We start from the raw sequence: 16,873 nt of genomic DNA, 5'->3' as shown, positions 1-16,873 counted from the left end.
AGGGTCCAGTTCTGTCCACAAATTTGGGAAGTTCTCATCGACGATTTGTTTGAATATATTCTCTGTTCCCTTCTCTCTTTCTTCTCCTTCTGGTATGCCCATTATTCTTATATTGCTCTTTCTGATGGAGTCAGAAAGTTCTTGTAGAGTTCTTTCATTTCTTTTAAGTCTCAAGTCTCTTTCTTCTTCTATCTGTGTCATTTCCAGGTTTCTATCTTCGATGTCACTGATTCTTTCCTCCATCTGGTCAACTCTACTACCTAAGCTGGTTATTTCATTCTTAATTTCTTCTATTGAGTTCTTAATCTCCAGAAATTCTATTTGGTTCTTTTTTAAAATTTCAATCTCTTTCGTAAAATGCTCATACTGTTCTTTAATTGAGTTTCTGAGTTCATTTAACTGCCTATCTGTGTTTTCTTGTATCTCGTTGAGTTTTTTCAGAACTGCAGCCTTGAATTCTCTGTCATTTAAGTCACATATTTCTGTATATTTAAGTGCCTTTTCTGGAGATTTTTCACTTTCTTTCTGAGCTATCTTGTTGCCTTGGTTACTCATGGCGATTACTGGTTTACTATTTCTCTTCCTAGACATCTACAGGAGTGACTTCTGCAACAAGTTGATAGGAAGAGGTCTTTCTTTTGTTCAGCAGTTCTGTTTACTCCTGCAGGGAACCGCCCAGATAGGTGGGGCCAGGGGCGGGGTGAGCTGTGAGAGGTGGCCCAGAGCAATGGCAGCGACCACCACCACAGCCTGTCCTGCTTCCACAGCTCTCTTCCCTTTGCCGGAACTAGTTGGGCTGTGGATTTGTGTTTGTGGGCCACAGTTCTCAAATATAGCAAATTTTCTGTTGTTTTGATCTGATACTGCTACTGTTTCGCTCTAGCACCGGGCAGGTGGGGGCGGGGCGAGCTCTGAGAGGGGAGGGAGGGGGCGGCTAGTCTCAGTGCCTAAGGCTCCGTTCTCTGCTCGGCAGTGCGGGCTTAAACCACCGTTTTCAGCCTTTTTCCCTCAGTCTTTTCTCCGAGGTCTCTGCCGTGAGCGTTGGGTTCAGCCGTGTTATATGCTGTCCCCTCAGCCCTGTGGAGCCCTGGCGGAGCCCTAGCAGTCCGATCTCCCGCAGCTGCGGTAGTTCCGGGAAGCAGCGAGCTCGGCGCACTGAGCTGGGTCTGAGTCCTGCGCCCGCGGAGCTGCGTCTCCGCCCGCTTCTCACTTTCCTCCTCCCCCCGCTCGCGCGCGCGAATCTCCCACCTGTAGGTGATTTCAGTCGGTAGTGGGCCTCTTCGTCTTGCCTGTCTGCTGTGCAGGGAGTCCTTTGTGGAGTTTTTGTTGTTCGATTCTTTGTAAATTCCAGGGGAGCTTTACAGAGGCTCACCTCACTCCGCCATTTTTCCGGAACTCACCCAAGAATGAAATCTTACCATTTGCAACAACATGGATGGATCTAGAGAGTATTATGCCAAGTGAAATTAGTCAGATATAGAAAGACAAATATCATATGCTCTCACTTATATGTGAAATCTAAAGAAGAAAATAAATGAACAAACAAAACAGGAAAAATCATAGATACAGAGAATAAACTGATGGTTACTATATGGGAGGGGAGTTGGGGGGCTGGGTGAGAAAGGTGAGGGGACTAAGAAGTATAAATTGGTTGTTACAAAATAGTCACAGGGATGTAAAGTACCACATGGGGAAATGTAGCCAATAATATTGTGAAAACTATGTATAGTATCAGAGGGGTACAAGACTTATTGGGGGGATCACTTCATAAATTATATAAACGTCTAGCACTATGCTGTAAACCTGAAACTAACATAAAATAATATTGAATATCAACTATAATTTAAAAATAGACATGACAATGTAAAGTACAGCATAGGGAATATAGTCAATAATATTGTATTAACTATTTACAGTGTCAAATGGGTAATAGACTTATTGCAATTATCACTTTGTGAGGTGTATAAATATCTAATCACAGTGTTGTTTTGTACACCTGAAACTAATAAAAAATAATAAGAAAAACAAATTCAGATGAAAAAAAAAATCTTGCCATTTGAGACAACATGAATGGACTTAGAGGGTATTATGCTAAGTGAAATAAGTCAGATAGAAAATGCCAAATACTGTATGATTTCAGTTATTTGTGGAATCTAAAAAAAAAAAAGAGTAAATAAAACAAAACAGAAACAGAACCATAGATACAGAGAATAAAGTGATGATTGCCAGAGGGGAAGGAGGAGAATGGGGCGATGGGTGTAAAAGGTGATAGGGAATTAGAAAAAGTTTCATTTGCAAAAAGAAAAAAAAGCACCACTGCTCTAGACAATACTTTTAGCTAAATTAATCAGGTAAATTGGCATCAGGAGAATTGACTTCAGATGAAAAGGTATAAGGTGAGCTAAATCCCCATCATCACTTTAGCATGCCACTTGCAAAAGGTTGTCCATCTCTCTTGGTGCATTACGTCCTTCTAAGAACCTAATTCATTTTGTAGACCATACTTATAGTGTCTCACTTTAAAAGAAGTGAAAACACAAAACAACAATCTGGAGCCATTAATTTAGAGCCAATCTGCCTCATAAAACTCAAAATCCTGAAAGCATTGTTGTCAGAAATTATGTATGAAATTATGTTGTCAGAGGTGCCTCTAGGGATGACTCAGAGCTATGTTTGGCTCCTATAAAACATAATTCTCTGCTGGAAATCTCTCTTCTATTTCTCTTATAGGTGTTTTTCATTGAGTCCATCTGTAATGACCCTGGCATCATTGCAGAAAACATCAGGGTAAGGAGCACCAGTTACCTTTCCTCCTTACTTTGCCGAGGCTTAGATTATGCCTGAAAATACCTCTATGAGATTAAAAGAGGTATTCTTCCCCAAGATTCTCCTCCCACTTCCTATAGGAAGCATTCACTGACTATTGTGGCCTACAGTGATCCTATGAATTTAAATGAAGCCAACATATATAGAGTCCCTATCATGCACCAGGCATGAAGCTTGACTCTCATTGATTATTCAGAACAGACCTGCATGTTAGGAATTATTTCAGTGTTGGAGAGAGGAAATTGAGGTCCCAAGAGGAGAAGTGACTTGTCAAGAGGATATAAAGCCAGGAAGAGGTAGAATTGGGAATGGATCTCAGCCTTGGCATCTGCCTCAAAAGCTCTGTATTATGTCTCACAATTCATTATCAGAGCTATCACTGCTCTTAGGTTTTAAGTATGTGGTCTAGATCACTTACCACATTTTATTGTTCCTTATTTAATCAAATTACTGGAGCTCAGGTACAGAAGAAACCTTAAAATTAATCTCCTTTAACCCTCCATCAGATACTGAAATCTCAGCTAAATATTTGTCTAGATTTTCTCTTCATACCTGCAGCAACAGGAGGCTCATTGCCTTCATTAAATGCAGCCCAATCAAGGTGAACGCTTCCTCCTTGTAATTTCCACTCATTTGGTCCCATTTTTGCCTCTTGGGCCACAGAACATGTCCAATACCTCTCTTTCCTCTTCATCCATCCATAATATATCCATTCATTTATTGATTCGACAGCAAATGAATCCATACACCTGTGATGGACAATTTTGGGTATTAGAGACATAGAAATGGATAGAGGAGAGTCTTGCCCTTGAGCACACAGTCTAGAGAGAGAAACTTACTAGTTTATAGACACAGCTCTGTGAGATCAGTGCTAAGATGAAGGAACAAAGGAGGCTATGGGAACACAGTGTTGAGGATGTAATATGGCATGGGAAGGATAGGGTGTATCAGGAAAGGCTTCTCAGTGAAGGTAATAGCTGGCCTGAATCTTGGAGAATGCATAGGAATTTGGCAGGTGAACAATAGAAAATAAGGGAATAGCATATACTAAGTATGGCATCTCCGGAGATCTATAAGTAGCTTAAGTTGGCTAAAGCAAAGTGGGTGGAAAAATAGGGGAGCAATGGGAGATTAGAATGAAGAAATTATTTGGGGCCCAATCATGACAAGCCATGAGTCACCCGCTAAAATATTTCATACCTTGTCCTAAAAGATATGAGAAAATTGTTAAAGGCTTTAAGCAAGGGAATTCCATGGTCAGATGTGCATGTTAGAAATATCCTTATGGCTACTAGTATGGGGAATATATCAGAACCATCGAGATTCTAGACAGAGCAATCAGTCACAAAGCTATAGTGAGCATCCAGGCATGGGAAAATGAAGGCCGATTGGAGAGATATTTGGAAGATACAGTGGAGAAAATTTTGGTGTCTGCTGAGAGGTGGGGAATGATAGAAAGGGACTAGTATGACCCCCAGATTCCTTTTATGCTCAGCTAACTGAGTGGATGATAGTGCCATTCACTGAGATGGGGAATATGGGTGAAGAAGGTAGGTATTTGGGGAATTGGAGATGCCAGACCTCCAGAAATCTAAAGCCAGCATTCCATATCTCCCAGTAAATACTTGATACATGTAAGCCATTATGACCCTGGTCAAGCTCTCCTATTCTTCTTCAACTATTTATCACATTACAATTTCTAGACCTCTTATAAGTGTTCTTCTTAAACAGTGTGTGCTCTAGAACTGAATGTAATGTAACTACCTTGTTTGGCCAGACAGAGATAAATAATAAGGAATCACACCGTCCAGATTTTCTTCAATTGACTCATTTTATAAACTTGGGCAAGACCCTTTCTTCAGGTCTTAGTTTTGCCATCTTTACTTTGAGGGATGCTGTACTAAATAATCTCTAAAGGCCCTTTCCAAGGGCACTGTCAGAGTCTCTGTCTCCCATGGTTTCTCTGTCCTTCTCCCTTCTCCCAGCAAGTGAAACTCGGCAGCCCTGATTACATAGACTGTGACCGGGAAAAGGTTCTGGAAGATTTTCTAAAAAGAATTGAATGCTATGAGGTCAACTACCAACCCTTGGATGATGAACTGGACAGGTAAGGGCCCACAACCCCAAAGTCCAGGTCTAGAACCTTAGCTCTGTTTTGATGTCCTGGGGAAATGTCCTCCCTCTTTGGACCTCAGCTTCTCTATCTGTAACATAAGAGAGCTAGCTGAACTTGATAATCTGTCTTCAAGGGCCCTCCTAGCACTAATTATCAATGAGGTCATGATTCCTTGATGTGTAAGGTGTTCACACGAGGATTGAAGTAGTGCTTTCCTGAGCGATATGGACCAATCAGGGACCTGATCTCTGGGAAAACAAATGTCTCTCTCATGTCGTTGTTGCTATTATTTTTTTCAAAAGTATTCTTCACTCATGGATGATACTTCAGTTTCCAAATATGTTAACCTTCTTTGTTTCCTTGAATCCTCTCAGCATCCCTGTAAATGAGGCTGAAATAGGTTTTATGATCATAAATTTCCAAGAAGAGGAAATTGAGTCTTAGGGAGCTAAAACCACTTGACAAAGCTCCCACCATAAGTCAATGATAGAGCTAAGATTCTAACCACATATTCTGTCTCCTAGTCATGTCACTTCTCACAATGTCCATATACCTCTTCAATCAATAAGTATTTGGACCCTTTGGGCTGTGGTGTACATAGGGGTGTAAATAAGGGCAAGAGAGGTGGGTTCTACACTCAGGTAACTTTCATAGTGCCTTGAAGTATGGAAAGACACATGAAAAATTTGAAACTTTCATTCATAATACTAATTAAAGACAGGAGAGTTGCTAGCCGTCAGTACAGGAAAGATGTAAGTTTTAAATATAAGGTATTCCCAGCATCCTACTCTCTCTCAAAATGGGTTGTGCTGAGAAAAGAATCTCAAAGTCACTCAGACTCTTTGGAACCCAGGTGAGAAGGGTAAGGAGGTTTCAAACAGTCATTACCGCCCTAAGAAGTTTAAAGAACGTCCTTCCTACTTTGTCCAACTGAAGTGCTAAGAGATAAGCATCATTACTGCCTTACTCCTCAGATAGGGAAACTGAGACCCAGAGCAGGTCAAGGGCTTACTTAAGGCCACACACTGAATCAGTAGCAGAATATATACTCAAACCCTTATCTTCAAATTTCCAGCCTGGTTCTTCCCCTCCCACAGCTCTATATCATAAAAAGTGTCACATGAGGCTTAGACAGTGCAAGGGGCAGGACCTCATGTACAATTGTGAAGATTGTTCACTATATAAGGACATTCAGGTCAAGAGTACACTTGCTTTTCTCGCCAAGGCATGTGTGCTGGAGTGGGACTGTTTCTTCCCTGAGGAAAGTGTAACTTTTTTCAAATTTCCACAAAAGCACCGTAGGGACTAGCAGCATATGATGAAAGAAATTTGAAGGAGGGGAGCTGAGGTGAAATAATGGCATTTAGAAAGCCCCTAGCCTTTGACCTTGACACCTGCAGGTGTTCAGCTAGTGTTCTATGAATCAGTTTGGGCCTGACAATGACTGATTCTGAACGTTGGGTTTATTAAATCATTTTTCCATCAGCAGATATTTACAGTCCATGCATCAGGGCCCAGCCCTAAGCTGTACCCTAGGAACCCATAGAGGGAAGGGCTGTCCCTACTCTGATAGAATGACCACTTGGTTGGGGAAGACAATGACCAGTTGATCATAATTGAAGGGATGGGAAAACGAGTGGGCTGGAGGAACACAGAGGAGGGGACCCAGCCCAGCTTGGAGGAAAAGGTCTAGAAAAGCAGGTTTACCAAGTAGGTAGACTAGGCATGTGTTTAGGGCAACAGCAAAGCAGAAGCTACCAAAAACAAGAAGAAAATAATCTTGAAAGCTTTTAATATTTTACATTTCCAGCATCAAGTTAGTCAAAATAGAAAAAAAAATAATAAAACCGGAACTTGTTAGAACCTCCTCCTATTACTATAATATAGTTTGGAATTTTTTATTTTTAACTATACATGGTGGGAGAGGGCATTAGCTACTATAATACTTTTAGTGTAAAGCACTTCTAAATGCCTTCACATGATCCTGGACTCAAAGAAGTCTTCCTAGAGAGAGTGAATGTACTCACTGTTGAAGAATGGATGCATAGAAGCTCGACTTTGGAAATCAGGCAAGGAACACCTTTTCAAGCAACGAGAACAATATTCTGTAATGGACCAGTTAAATTTGAATAAGAGTAGAAGAGTGCAAAGAATATTCCAGCAAAAGCATGAAGGCTAAAGTGAAACAGAAGTTACGAGCATGGGCATGGGACAGTGACGTGAGGCCAAGTGGGGCCAGTGTAAGAAGGCACCTAGACTGTCAGACTAAGCTGAGGAATTTGGAAGTTCTCGTAGAGACACCAAGAACCTAGTGTCAAAAACAGATAGTAACCAGGCAACAAAGCTACATCAGATATTTTCTACCCCTAAGCTCTGAGAGTCCTTGGACAGGTTGACCTTAGACAAATCACTTCCTCTCTCTGTTTCAGTTTCCTCGCCTATAAAACAGAAATATAATGTCTGCTTCCTAGAATGGTTATTGTCGCATCAAGCAACACGGGCAGTGAGAGAACAAGAAAGGGCGGTGAAGCGTTAAGAAAGAAACAGAAGTCAAGAGATTTATGCAGTAGGGGCGAAGGGTCTCACAGCCTCAAAGGACTGAGACCCTCAAATTGGGCCACCTTGTGGCTTTTATTGATGTACACACAAGGAAGTAGCATTGTTTTCTCCATGGTCTGTGAATTTCATACATTATACTAGGAAACTGATTCAAACCAATTATCCTTGCCTGCAAGCATCTGGAACCGAAAGTCTCAGGATGTATGTACCTCCCCAAGGGATCAAAACCTTTATGCTGAAACTTACTGATATGAATAGATGGAGAACTGATGTTACCACATCATTGAATCTCTTCCCAAGCAGGATGTGGGAAGGAATGTAGCCACAGAGGCAGAAGCTCTCCTTAGCTGGGGGAAGGTGGGGGTCTGTGCCCACCTCTATCAACCCTGTGAGTTCTCCTAATGGCCCCTATGTGACTGTGCCTGTCTTAGGTTGTTCCTTCCTTGAAGAATCTTACCCGTCATTGACTAACCAGCCATCCTTTGGGGCCAAACAGGGAGACACAAGGTGTAAGCACAAAGGTGAAGCAAAGTCCCTGAAAGGAGCAGTCTCACAGACTCTCCTTTCTTTAGGGGTAGGTACGAGGGGGCAGATGGTTAGGCTGCTGCATGACAACAGGTTATGACAATTTATGCACTTTTAAGTCCCTACTGTCTGCCAGAAACCCCCAAAATGTTCAGCAAATGAGTGCCCTATGAGAACCATTGGACATGAGTGATAGGGATGGGCATGATAAACATGATGCAGATAGAATAGCCACTGCCTTACCTGCCTTAGGTTAGTGCAGCTATGTCCATTCACTTGGTTTTGTTACTGTGCACATAGGGTTGCTGATGTGTCACCCCATTGCCCCAGCCTCCCCCACCTCTTTCCAGTGATCATCCTAAACTCCCGACAATCAAACAATTAAAGAATGAATGCTTGGCACAGCAGGTGCCTCAGCAGTCTTGCTCCATGGTTCTAGTCTTCTGATACGTCTGTGTCCCCCATTTTGAGCTCCTCTGCAGACAGGTTGTTGAATAATTTGATTATCACTCTGTGTATAGTTATTAGTTCATGACAGAGCACAGAATTGAGAGAATGAAAAAGGGCCTTGAAGCAAGGACCAGAAGTTCTCCACTGATGTTATGAACAACATCTGTATCCCCCCAGCCCAGTACTTGGCACATCTTAGAGTGAGTTACTATTTGTGGAGTAGGTATTGAGCATAGATCAGGCATTTCTAAGTATATATTACTGACTGGCCTAATAGCTCTCAAAGGGCAAATGCTGAGTTCCACCCCAAGCATAATGCTTAGAACAGACAAGGGTATGTTTTTTTACTGCATAGAAGATAGGGAAGGAACCCAAACCATTCCCCTTTCTGAGTGAGGATAGGAAAACGCATGTACACACAGAGAGATACAAGTACACACAGACACAGTCTGGCAGCAGCCTGTAGAGTGTCAAGTACAATATATCATAGCAGAGGTTCAAAGAACAGAGAGGCAGAGCTCAGCTCATGACTTAAAGGGTGAGGGAATGGACAAGTCAGGAGCTGCCAGTGACATGTTGGAGTCATCCAGGGCCACAGAGGATTATTGCTTCTCTCTGAGTATGTCAGGAGTGTGAACCACAGACGAGAGAATCCAAGATGCCTGGAATGTGATAAGTGAAGGTGAAAAGACAACTTGGCTCAAGCTGAGATGGATTAACAGAAGGAGAGGGTAGTGGTTAGTGAGCTCCTGAAGATGACCAGGAACCAAGTCTCTAGAACAGGTACCCAATACAGGGTAGGGCATGGCATCTTGTTAGAGAAAAGGTATGTGAGAACTGTGTTCTGGAGGAGGGCTTGATGGCAGGGTATGGTTGGGGCTTTCTCTTGGGATTAGCCTTTCTACCATCAGACCCTAAGCTGCCCTTGCTCTTGCTTGGGCTGGCCCAGCCACCTGTCCTACATCAAGATCTTCGACGTGGGCACGCGTTACATGGTGAACCGAGTGCAGGACCACATCCAGAGCCGCACAGTCTACTATCTCATGAACATCCATGTCACGCCCCGCTCTATCTACCTATGCCGGCACGGTGAGAGTGAACTCAACCTCAGAGGCCGCATCGGAGGTGACTCCGGCCTCTCAGCTCGGGGCAAGCAGGTAGGGAGGGCCCCATATACCCAGAAGCATTGGCCAAGCTGAGCCAGCTGGGCCACGGATGGGTGGGTCGACTACTGCCTGGGCCTTGAGAATGGGGGGGAGGGGCTCAGTGACAAGGTAGAAGCAGGTTCTGGTCACTCCCATACTTTCACCCTGTCAGCTACTCAGTCTTGACCCGTCCTTGAATGGCTCCCATGTGCCCACAGCATCTGCAAGTCTGAGAGCTTGGTCCTGGTGTTCCACGCCTGCTCGGATCTGGCTGCTTCTTCAGCCTCATTATAATGAGCACCCTACACTCCTGCCTTCCTGGTCCCCTCATCTTTCTCACAACTCTGTACCTTCGCCTGTGCAGTGTCCCCACCTAGGCTGCCATCCTCTGTCAGCTGGTGACCATCACTTGCACAGACAGGTGCCCTGAAGTGACCCACCCTTGAATCCATTGACTCCTCCTTTACTCAGGGCTGATGCTACATTCCGCCACCACCATCGTGCAGGTCATCACAGTGTCAGCACTTGTCCCCCACCAGTTACTGCTTCTTTCCTGCCCTCCTTCCCCCACCCTCATCCAGGGTCCAGCTGCTGCTCAGTGATCTGATCCAGGAAGCCCTCCCCTGTCCTCTCCTCCCCCGGGCAGGTCACCGTGCCCTGGCCTCTGTTTCTCCCAGTTGTGGCCCATCTCTGACTCTATGGCATGAGTCCCTTCTCTCCAGCCGAGCATAGTGACCTGCACAGTATGGGTGCTGGCTCTTTAAACAGACACATTTTACCCAGGGTTCGGCCCTGTGCCTGGGCTTGTTAGCACAGGTTCTTGCTGGGGGGAATCGCTTGAGGATGGGACAAGTGGGAAGTGTGACGCAGGAGGGAGGGAGCGTGCTCATTTTTTGGACACCTGTACACAGGCATGGTGCCATCTGCTTCCGCGTGTCCTCATTTAACCTTCACAGCAGCTCTGTGGGGTGGGCATCACCACCACCAGTTTATGGATGAGGAAGCTGAGGCCCAGACAGGAGCACAGAGCGGCCCCAGGTCACACAGCCAGAGCCAGGACTGAAAACCAGGCCTTCCTACCAGCCCCTCAGCTTCCCCTCCTTGTAGAGGCGGTGTGTCCCAGGCAAGATACTTCACCGGAAAGCCCTTCCTCATGCCTGTTTTCTGTTGCCTTCAGACAGGCAGCCTCCCGCTGAGGTGGACTCTGACCTCTGACTCCCACCTCCCCCACTTCTCAGAGCTGTCAGAGGCCACCAGAGGCATCATCCCTGCACCATGGCACCACCTGCAGCCAGGGCTGTCTTGGTTGGGGATGGCCACGGCCCTGCCCACACAGCTCAGCACCCAGTTAGGACAGGTGGCCATCTCCACACGGTGTGCCTCCCTCCACACAAACGTGAGCATGGACTCGCGTCCACCTGGCCCCAACCTTCAAGCTCATGGGCACAGTGCACTGTGAAGGGTTTACAAAGCGCTTTTCCATTGACTGTCACCACATCAGTCACAGTAGCTCTCACCTACTGTGTGCCAGGAGTGCTCCAGGTGCTGCCCATCCACTATGTAACCTGCCACTCAGTGACCAGGCTGGGTGAGCTAATGCTGTTCACATCTTACAGGCAGGAGCTACAAGGCCCGAGTGGGGCCGGGACGCGTCCCAGGGCACACAGAGCAGTTTACTTCCTGTCACCTACCTTCTAGGAAGGGCTCCTTCCACCAGAGCACGCTGACTGCTGACTCACAATCCTTAATTAGATTGTGTGTACACAATGCCCATATCTATACATATAAATGTGTGCCTGTATCTGTGCATCTGTGCAGATGTTCCTCACACACCATCTGTGACTATTAACATGCCCATATGCAGAAGAAGAGCGAATCACTTGCTCATGTGGGCTCCCACAGCCCTTTGTGGTTCCTCTTAGTGCTGTCATTGTTGCCCCCAGTGGACTGGCCGTGTCTTGAGAGCAGGACACCCCATTACCCAGGACCACACACACGTACATGTTTGAATGACCTTAGAACCTGGGTACTAGGACCTCTGCTCAAGCAATGACATTTCAAAGGGTCAAAGAGAAATGTCCCCAAAATCCTACGCATCACCTCTAGACCACACTCTGAGTACCCAGAACCCTAGAAATGCCTGACTTTGTGGTACAGAGTCTGTTTGCAGTGCCTGCATGACCTTATCTCAGAGTCTGTCTGCCTGAGAGTGGGCCACATCACAGGAGTGTTCACACCTGGATGAAGGGGTGGCCAAAGGTTCACTTTTTGTGGATCATGGGGATCAGTGAAGCTATGGTGTGGACAGAACCTGGACATGTGACTGAATTACCACAAGTATGTATTCAAAGCATCTACAAGTACAAGATGGAGGCAGGAATAGAAGGGAGATAGACTGTGGGTGGAGTGCCTCCATATGTACTCTTGTCCCAGTCTCCACAAATGGCTGTTTGAATGAATGAATAACCAAGTAGGGAGTTCAGTGAGCAAACATCAATGAACGAACATGCATACATATGCACCCATAAACAAGTGTACTCTTTGCTATTCCCTTGATCCATAGACACATGGGCCAGAGTATGCCTTTTTTTATAAATTGGAAATATTTGAACTCTGTACTCTTGCTTGTTCATCATCATTCCACTGTTTGTGACAGATCTGAGCTTGTTCTCATGGCTACCCTGTCTTCTTTCATGTCTCTCTTTCTCCCCTGCTCTCCTCTTCTGCACACCCCCACACACTTTCCAGTATGCTTATGCCCTGGCCAACTTCATTCAGTCCCAGGGCATCAGCTCCCTGAAGGTGTGGACCAGCCACATGAAGAGGACTATCCAGACAGCTGAGGCCCTGGGTGTCCCCTATGAGCAGTGGAAGGCCCTGAACGAGATTGATGCGGTGAGATGTAAGGGGGTGGAGTTCCTGATGGGTGGTGGGACTTGACTCTGGGCTTAAACCCTGGATTGCCTCTGCTCTGGCTCCTGCCTGTAATCTAATTAATTCAACAAATATTTCTCAACAACCAGCCATGTGCCAGATACTATTCTGTGTGTTGGGGACACAGTGAAGGCCAGAACAGATAAGTTCTCTGCCCTCATGGAGCCCAAAAGCAGACATTAAATAAGACACTGCATCTTATATGACAAAGGATTGTGAGAGGGGAAGTACAGGGGCCAATGGAGGCTCAGAAGGTGAAGGTGCTTCTGACAAGACTTGGTGGTGGGAGATTTGCAAGAAAAGCTTCCTAGACAAAGCTAGAGATGAGACAAGAAGCAGGCAAGATGGACTGGGAGTGAGGGAGTAAATTTAATTTCAGGTACAGGGAGCAGCTTATGTGAAGGCCTAGAGGTGAAAAAGGGGAATGGCGTGTTCAGAGAACTACGGAAAGAATAGCAGAGAGGCTGGAACAGTGATTGTGAGGTCTGGAGATTAGGTTGGAAAGGAAGGCAGCTCATAGGACTTTATATCATGTTGAGGAATTTGGATTCTGCCCTAAAAATGGGAAGCCATTGATGTGGTCTAAGTCAAGGAGGAGTGGCTTGAATGTGATTCACATTTTTTTTTTAACAAAAGACCACTCTGGCCATGTTTGAAGACTAGGTAAGAGGAGGGTCAGAATGAGCATATAGACCAGTATGGAGATGGCTGCATTAGTCCAGGCAAGAGATGAGGATATGATAGACCACAATAGTGGCATTGGAAATGGAATGAAGAAGGACTTGGGGAATATTTCCTCTGACACTCGTGACATGGCAATCTCTCTTCAGGGTCAAGTTTTCCCATGAGCTATTTGAGGAGACATTGTTTCCTCTCCATTGTCTCACCTGCACTATAGATACACTGACATCAGGTAGCAGCACACAGGTTATGATTGTTAGATCTCAAAATAAAAGCTTCATCACAGGTGTAGATAACTTACATGCAGGTAAGTTAATGTGCTTGCCTACTAGATATACGTCTATAAATACAGACAAGTATGTGTGTGTATACATACATATATATGTACTTAACTATAGATGTACAGAGACACACATACTTAGAAAAGGGACATACAGCGTTGTTCCACACATCATATATATTTGCTATAAAATACATCCAAGTAAATATGCAAACTCTTCATCATCAGAGTTCAGTTATGGTTTATATCTGGCACATACATGATATAAACATTTATTGGATACTTACTTAGTTTCACCACTGGGATGGTGCTGGAGATGGAAATTGGTTCCTGTCTTCACTGAGTTTTCAGGCTAAACAGGGTAGACAAAGGAATAAACAAGGAATACAAAACAGCATGTGTGATAGGCTAGACTGTGGGTGCACAGATGTCAGGGCAGGGTATCTGACCCAGCCTGGATCTGCCTGGAGGAAGAAAGGGATGCCAGTGTTAACCTGGAGTGTTAGTGAGCAAGGTAGAGAAGATCAGGAATGGTACTATGTCAGGCAAAGAGTGCAGCATAAGTAAAGAGGGTATTGCATATGAGGAACTGCTAAGGTTGTAGCAGTGGGGACTAAGGGAGGAAAAAGGAATGAAGTTGAGAGAAATTTAGGAGGTAAAATCTCAGCAATCGATTATGAGAGGATAGGTGAGAAAGAAACAAGAATTTAAAATGGTGCCTGTTTTTGGTTTGTTTTCCATGGTCAATAATATATTAATAATTAGTTCCATTGACTGAGTCTTTAAAATGTGACTTGTGCATCCTGTACTAGACTTTTTTTGACATATACCATGTTTCCTCAAAAATAAGACCTAGCTGGACAATCAGCTCTAATGCATCTTTTGGAGCAAAAATTAATATAAGACCCAGTCTTGTTTTACTATAAGACCAGGTCTTATATAATATAATATAATATTAATTTTTGCTCCAAAAGACACATTACAGCTGTTTGCCCGTCTAGGTCTTATTTTCCGAGAAACAAGGTATTATCTCTAATATTCAAAACACATTTGTGGGGTAGTTGTAATTCTCCTCATTTTGCAGATGAGGAAAATAAAATTCAGAGAGATTAGGCAATTTTCCTTAAATCAATAAGGAGTCAGTGACCATTTCCACAGGGGACAGGTTCCCAGCATGCCTCAGAATGGAAAGTCGAAGCCAGTCTGGAAGGACCTTGTGTATCCAGTACTGTGCACTTTCTCCCATGGGCAGAGTCAGTTAGAGAAGTTTGACAATGCAGAGCTATTTGTGGGCTGGGGCAGAGGTGAACCTCACCTGTAAGGCAAGCCTGGTAGATGGCTCAAAAACAAGAACCAGAGCCAGCTGCTTCCCCTACAGGAAGATCTAATTGGAATCCACACAACCAGAAGGAAACCTTATAAACCTAACTTCACTTCCTTCCCTCACCAGCAGCCACTTCACTTCTGCGGATTTCTCAGTGGATTTGGAGCTCTCGTGTACTCCTGAGGAACAGTCTCTGAGCTCCCAATTCCTTCTTTGGGTGACAAGAGTGTATCTCCCCCAGACCCACTCTGAAACCATTAGAATTCACTAATTCTTGTCTTCTGAAATGTCGGTGGATGCCTGTTTCTTTATCTACCAGAGGTCCTGGAGCTGAGGTAGAGGCAGGAGGGATGAGAAACGAGATAACCCTGCTGTGGATGTGCACACACATGTGCACTTATATACACAGTCACAGACACCCACCACAATCTATGCAGTTCATAGACACGTGGAACCACTAGTCAGATACAGGCTCCCTCTCAGACACATCTACCGATCACATCCACACTATACACACATATACATACACACTTACAGATACACCTAAAACTACATATGGACACAATCACAATCACCATAGACACACAAGCAGTCTTTGCATATACCTATATCACATGGACACAGAGGCATACCATGGACACATACACATTACAGACACATAGCCTCAAGCAGATTACCACAAATTCATACAGACCCAAAACAGGCACACAGATATTCACACACATACACCAGAGACATAATCAGGGACATAAACACTCACAGACACACATGCCACAGACACACTGAGACACACGTGGAAAGACAGACCACAGAAACACCCACAGAGGCACATTCTCAGATGCTGAGACACCCTGTACACACACATACCCACACAAGCACGCTACATATTATAAGACAAACACACAAACACAAAACATAAATCCCTAAACGTACCACAGATACACATCGTAAACATGCTGCACACACACGCAAACACAATCACAAAATCCTTCAGCCCATATATTTATAAAAATACATATATAAGTATTAATACAATGTATACCTACAAACCTCTCGGGATAATCATAGAGACACCACAGATATCCATTATGCACTCATCCTGAACACACTTATACGCATGCACTCACTCTCACATCTGTACAGCCACACACCTTGTACACAAACACACACACACACACTCAGACAACAGGCACAAACCTAGAGCTGTGTTCACAGAAATGCAGATGCTACTGTTCTACAATTGGTCTCAAAACTATGGTAAAGGCTGTGTGGATTTCCCTTGTGCATACTTTTGTCACCAAAAAACTTTCCTCAGGGTGTCTGTGAGGAGATGACCTATGAAGAAATCCAGGAGCACTACCCTGAAGAATTTGCACTACGTGACCAAGATAAATATCGCTACCGATATCCCAAGGGAGAGGTAGGTTTGAAGTGCGGACTGATTCCTAGAACTCCTTTCCAGTATCTCCATTCAAACTGCCAGGATCCCATAGTTTCCTAGATAGCTTTAGAAACAGGATAAAGCACATTTTGCAGCAACTGCTATCCCACAAGGCACATGATTAACTTGGCTGTCCCAGATTTTTGGCTATAGGCAACAGATTTCTTTTTTAAAATAATTGTTTTATTTTTAAATTACAGTATTATATTTTTCAATACATATTGTATTAGTTTCAATACAATATTATATTAGTTTTAGGTGTACCACATAGTGATTATAAATTTATATAATTATGAAGTGATCACCCTGATAAATCTAGTACCCCCCGGACACCATACATAGTTATTACAATATTATTGACTATATTCCTTATGCTATACTTTACACCCCCATGACTATTTTGTAACAATCAATTTATACTTCTTAGAACACACAATGGGATTTATAGATGATGTAATACAGAATTGTACACCTGAAATCTATGTAAGTTTACTAACAATTGTCACCCCAATAAATTTAATTAAAAAAAAACAAAAAAAAACTTTCCCCTTTTTCAACCTCCCCAACCCACCCCCAGATGGCAACCATCAAA

The 16,873-nt window shown here is 44.0% G+C and overlaps 1 protein-coding gene across 11 annotated transcripts in view; it reads left to right on the top strand.

The window, feature by feature from the left end:
* PFKFB1 (6-phosphofructo-2-kinase/fructose-2,6-biphosphatase 1) overlaps window positions 1–16,873 on the top strand; it is a 71,988-nt gene that overhangs the window by 38,502 nt on the left and 16,613 nt on the right. For 9 of the 11 annotated variants that reach the window (XM_074324148.2, XM_074324147.2, XM_074324143.2 and 6 more), the window contains 5 exons: window positions 2,731–2,787; window positions 4,812–4,933; window positions 9,426–9,633; window positions 12,370–12,516; window positions 16,156–16,260. In XM_074324148.2, coding sequence (XP_074180249.2) covers window positions 2,731–2,787; window positions 4,812–4,933; window positions 9,426–9,633; window positions 12,370–12,516; window positions 16,156–16,260 — 639 coding nt within the window. The remainder of the gene's footprint in view (window positions 1–2,730; window positions 2,788–4,811; window positions 4,934–9,425; window positions 9,634–12,369; window positions 12,517–16,155; window positions 16,261–16,873) is intronic. The other 2 variants (XM_074324145.2, XM_074324150.2) reach the window with 2 other exon arrangements.

The sequence above is a fragment of the Rhinolophus sinicus genome, chromosome 18 (genome assembly GCF_057876585.1).
Source record: "Rhinolophus sinicus isolate RSI-liver-muscle chromosome 18, RSI-T2T, whole genome shotgun sequence".
Classification (NCBI taxonomy): Eukaryota; Metazoa; Chordata; class Mammalia; order Chiroptera; family Rhinolophidae; genus Rhinolophus; species Rhinolophus sinicus.
This window is presented reverse-complemented; position numbering and strand designations above follow the sequence as displayed.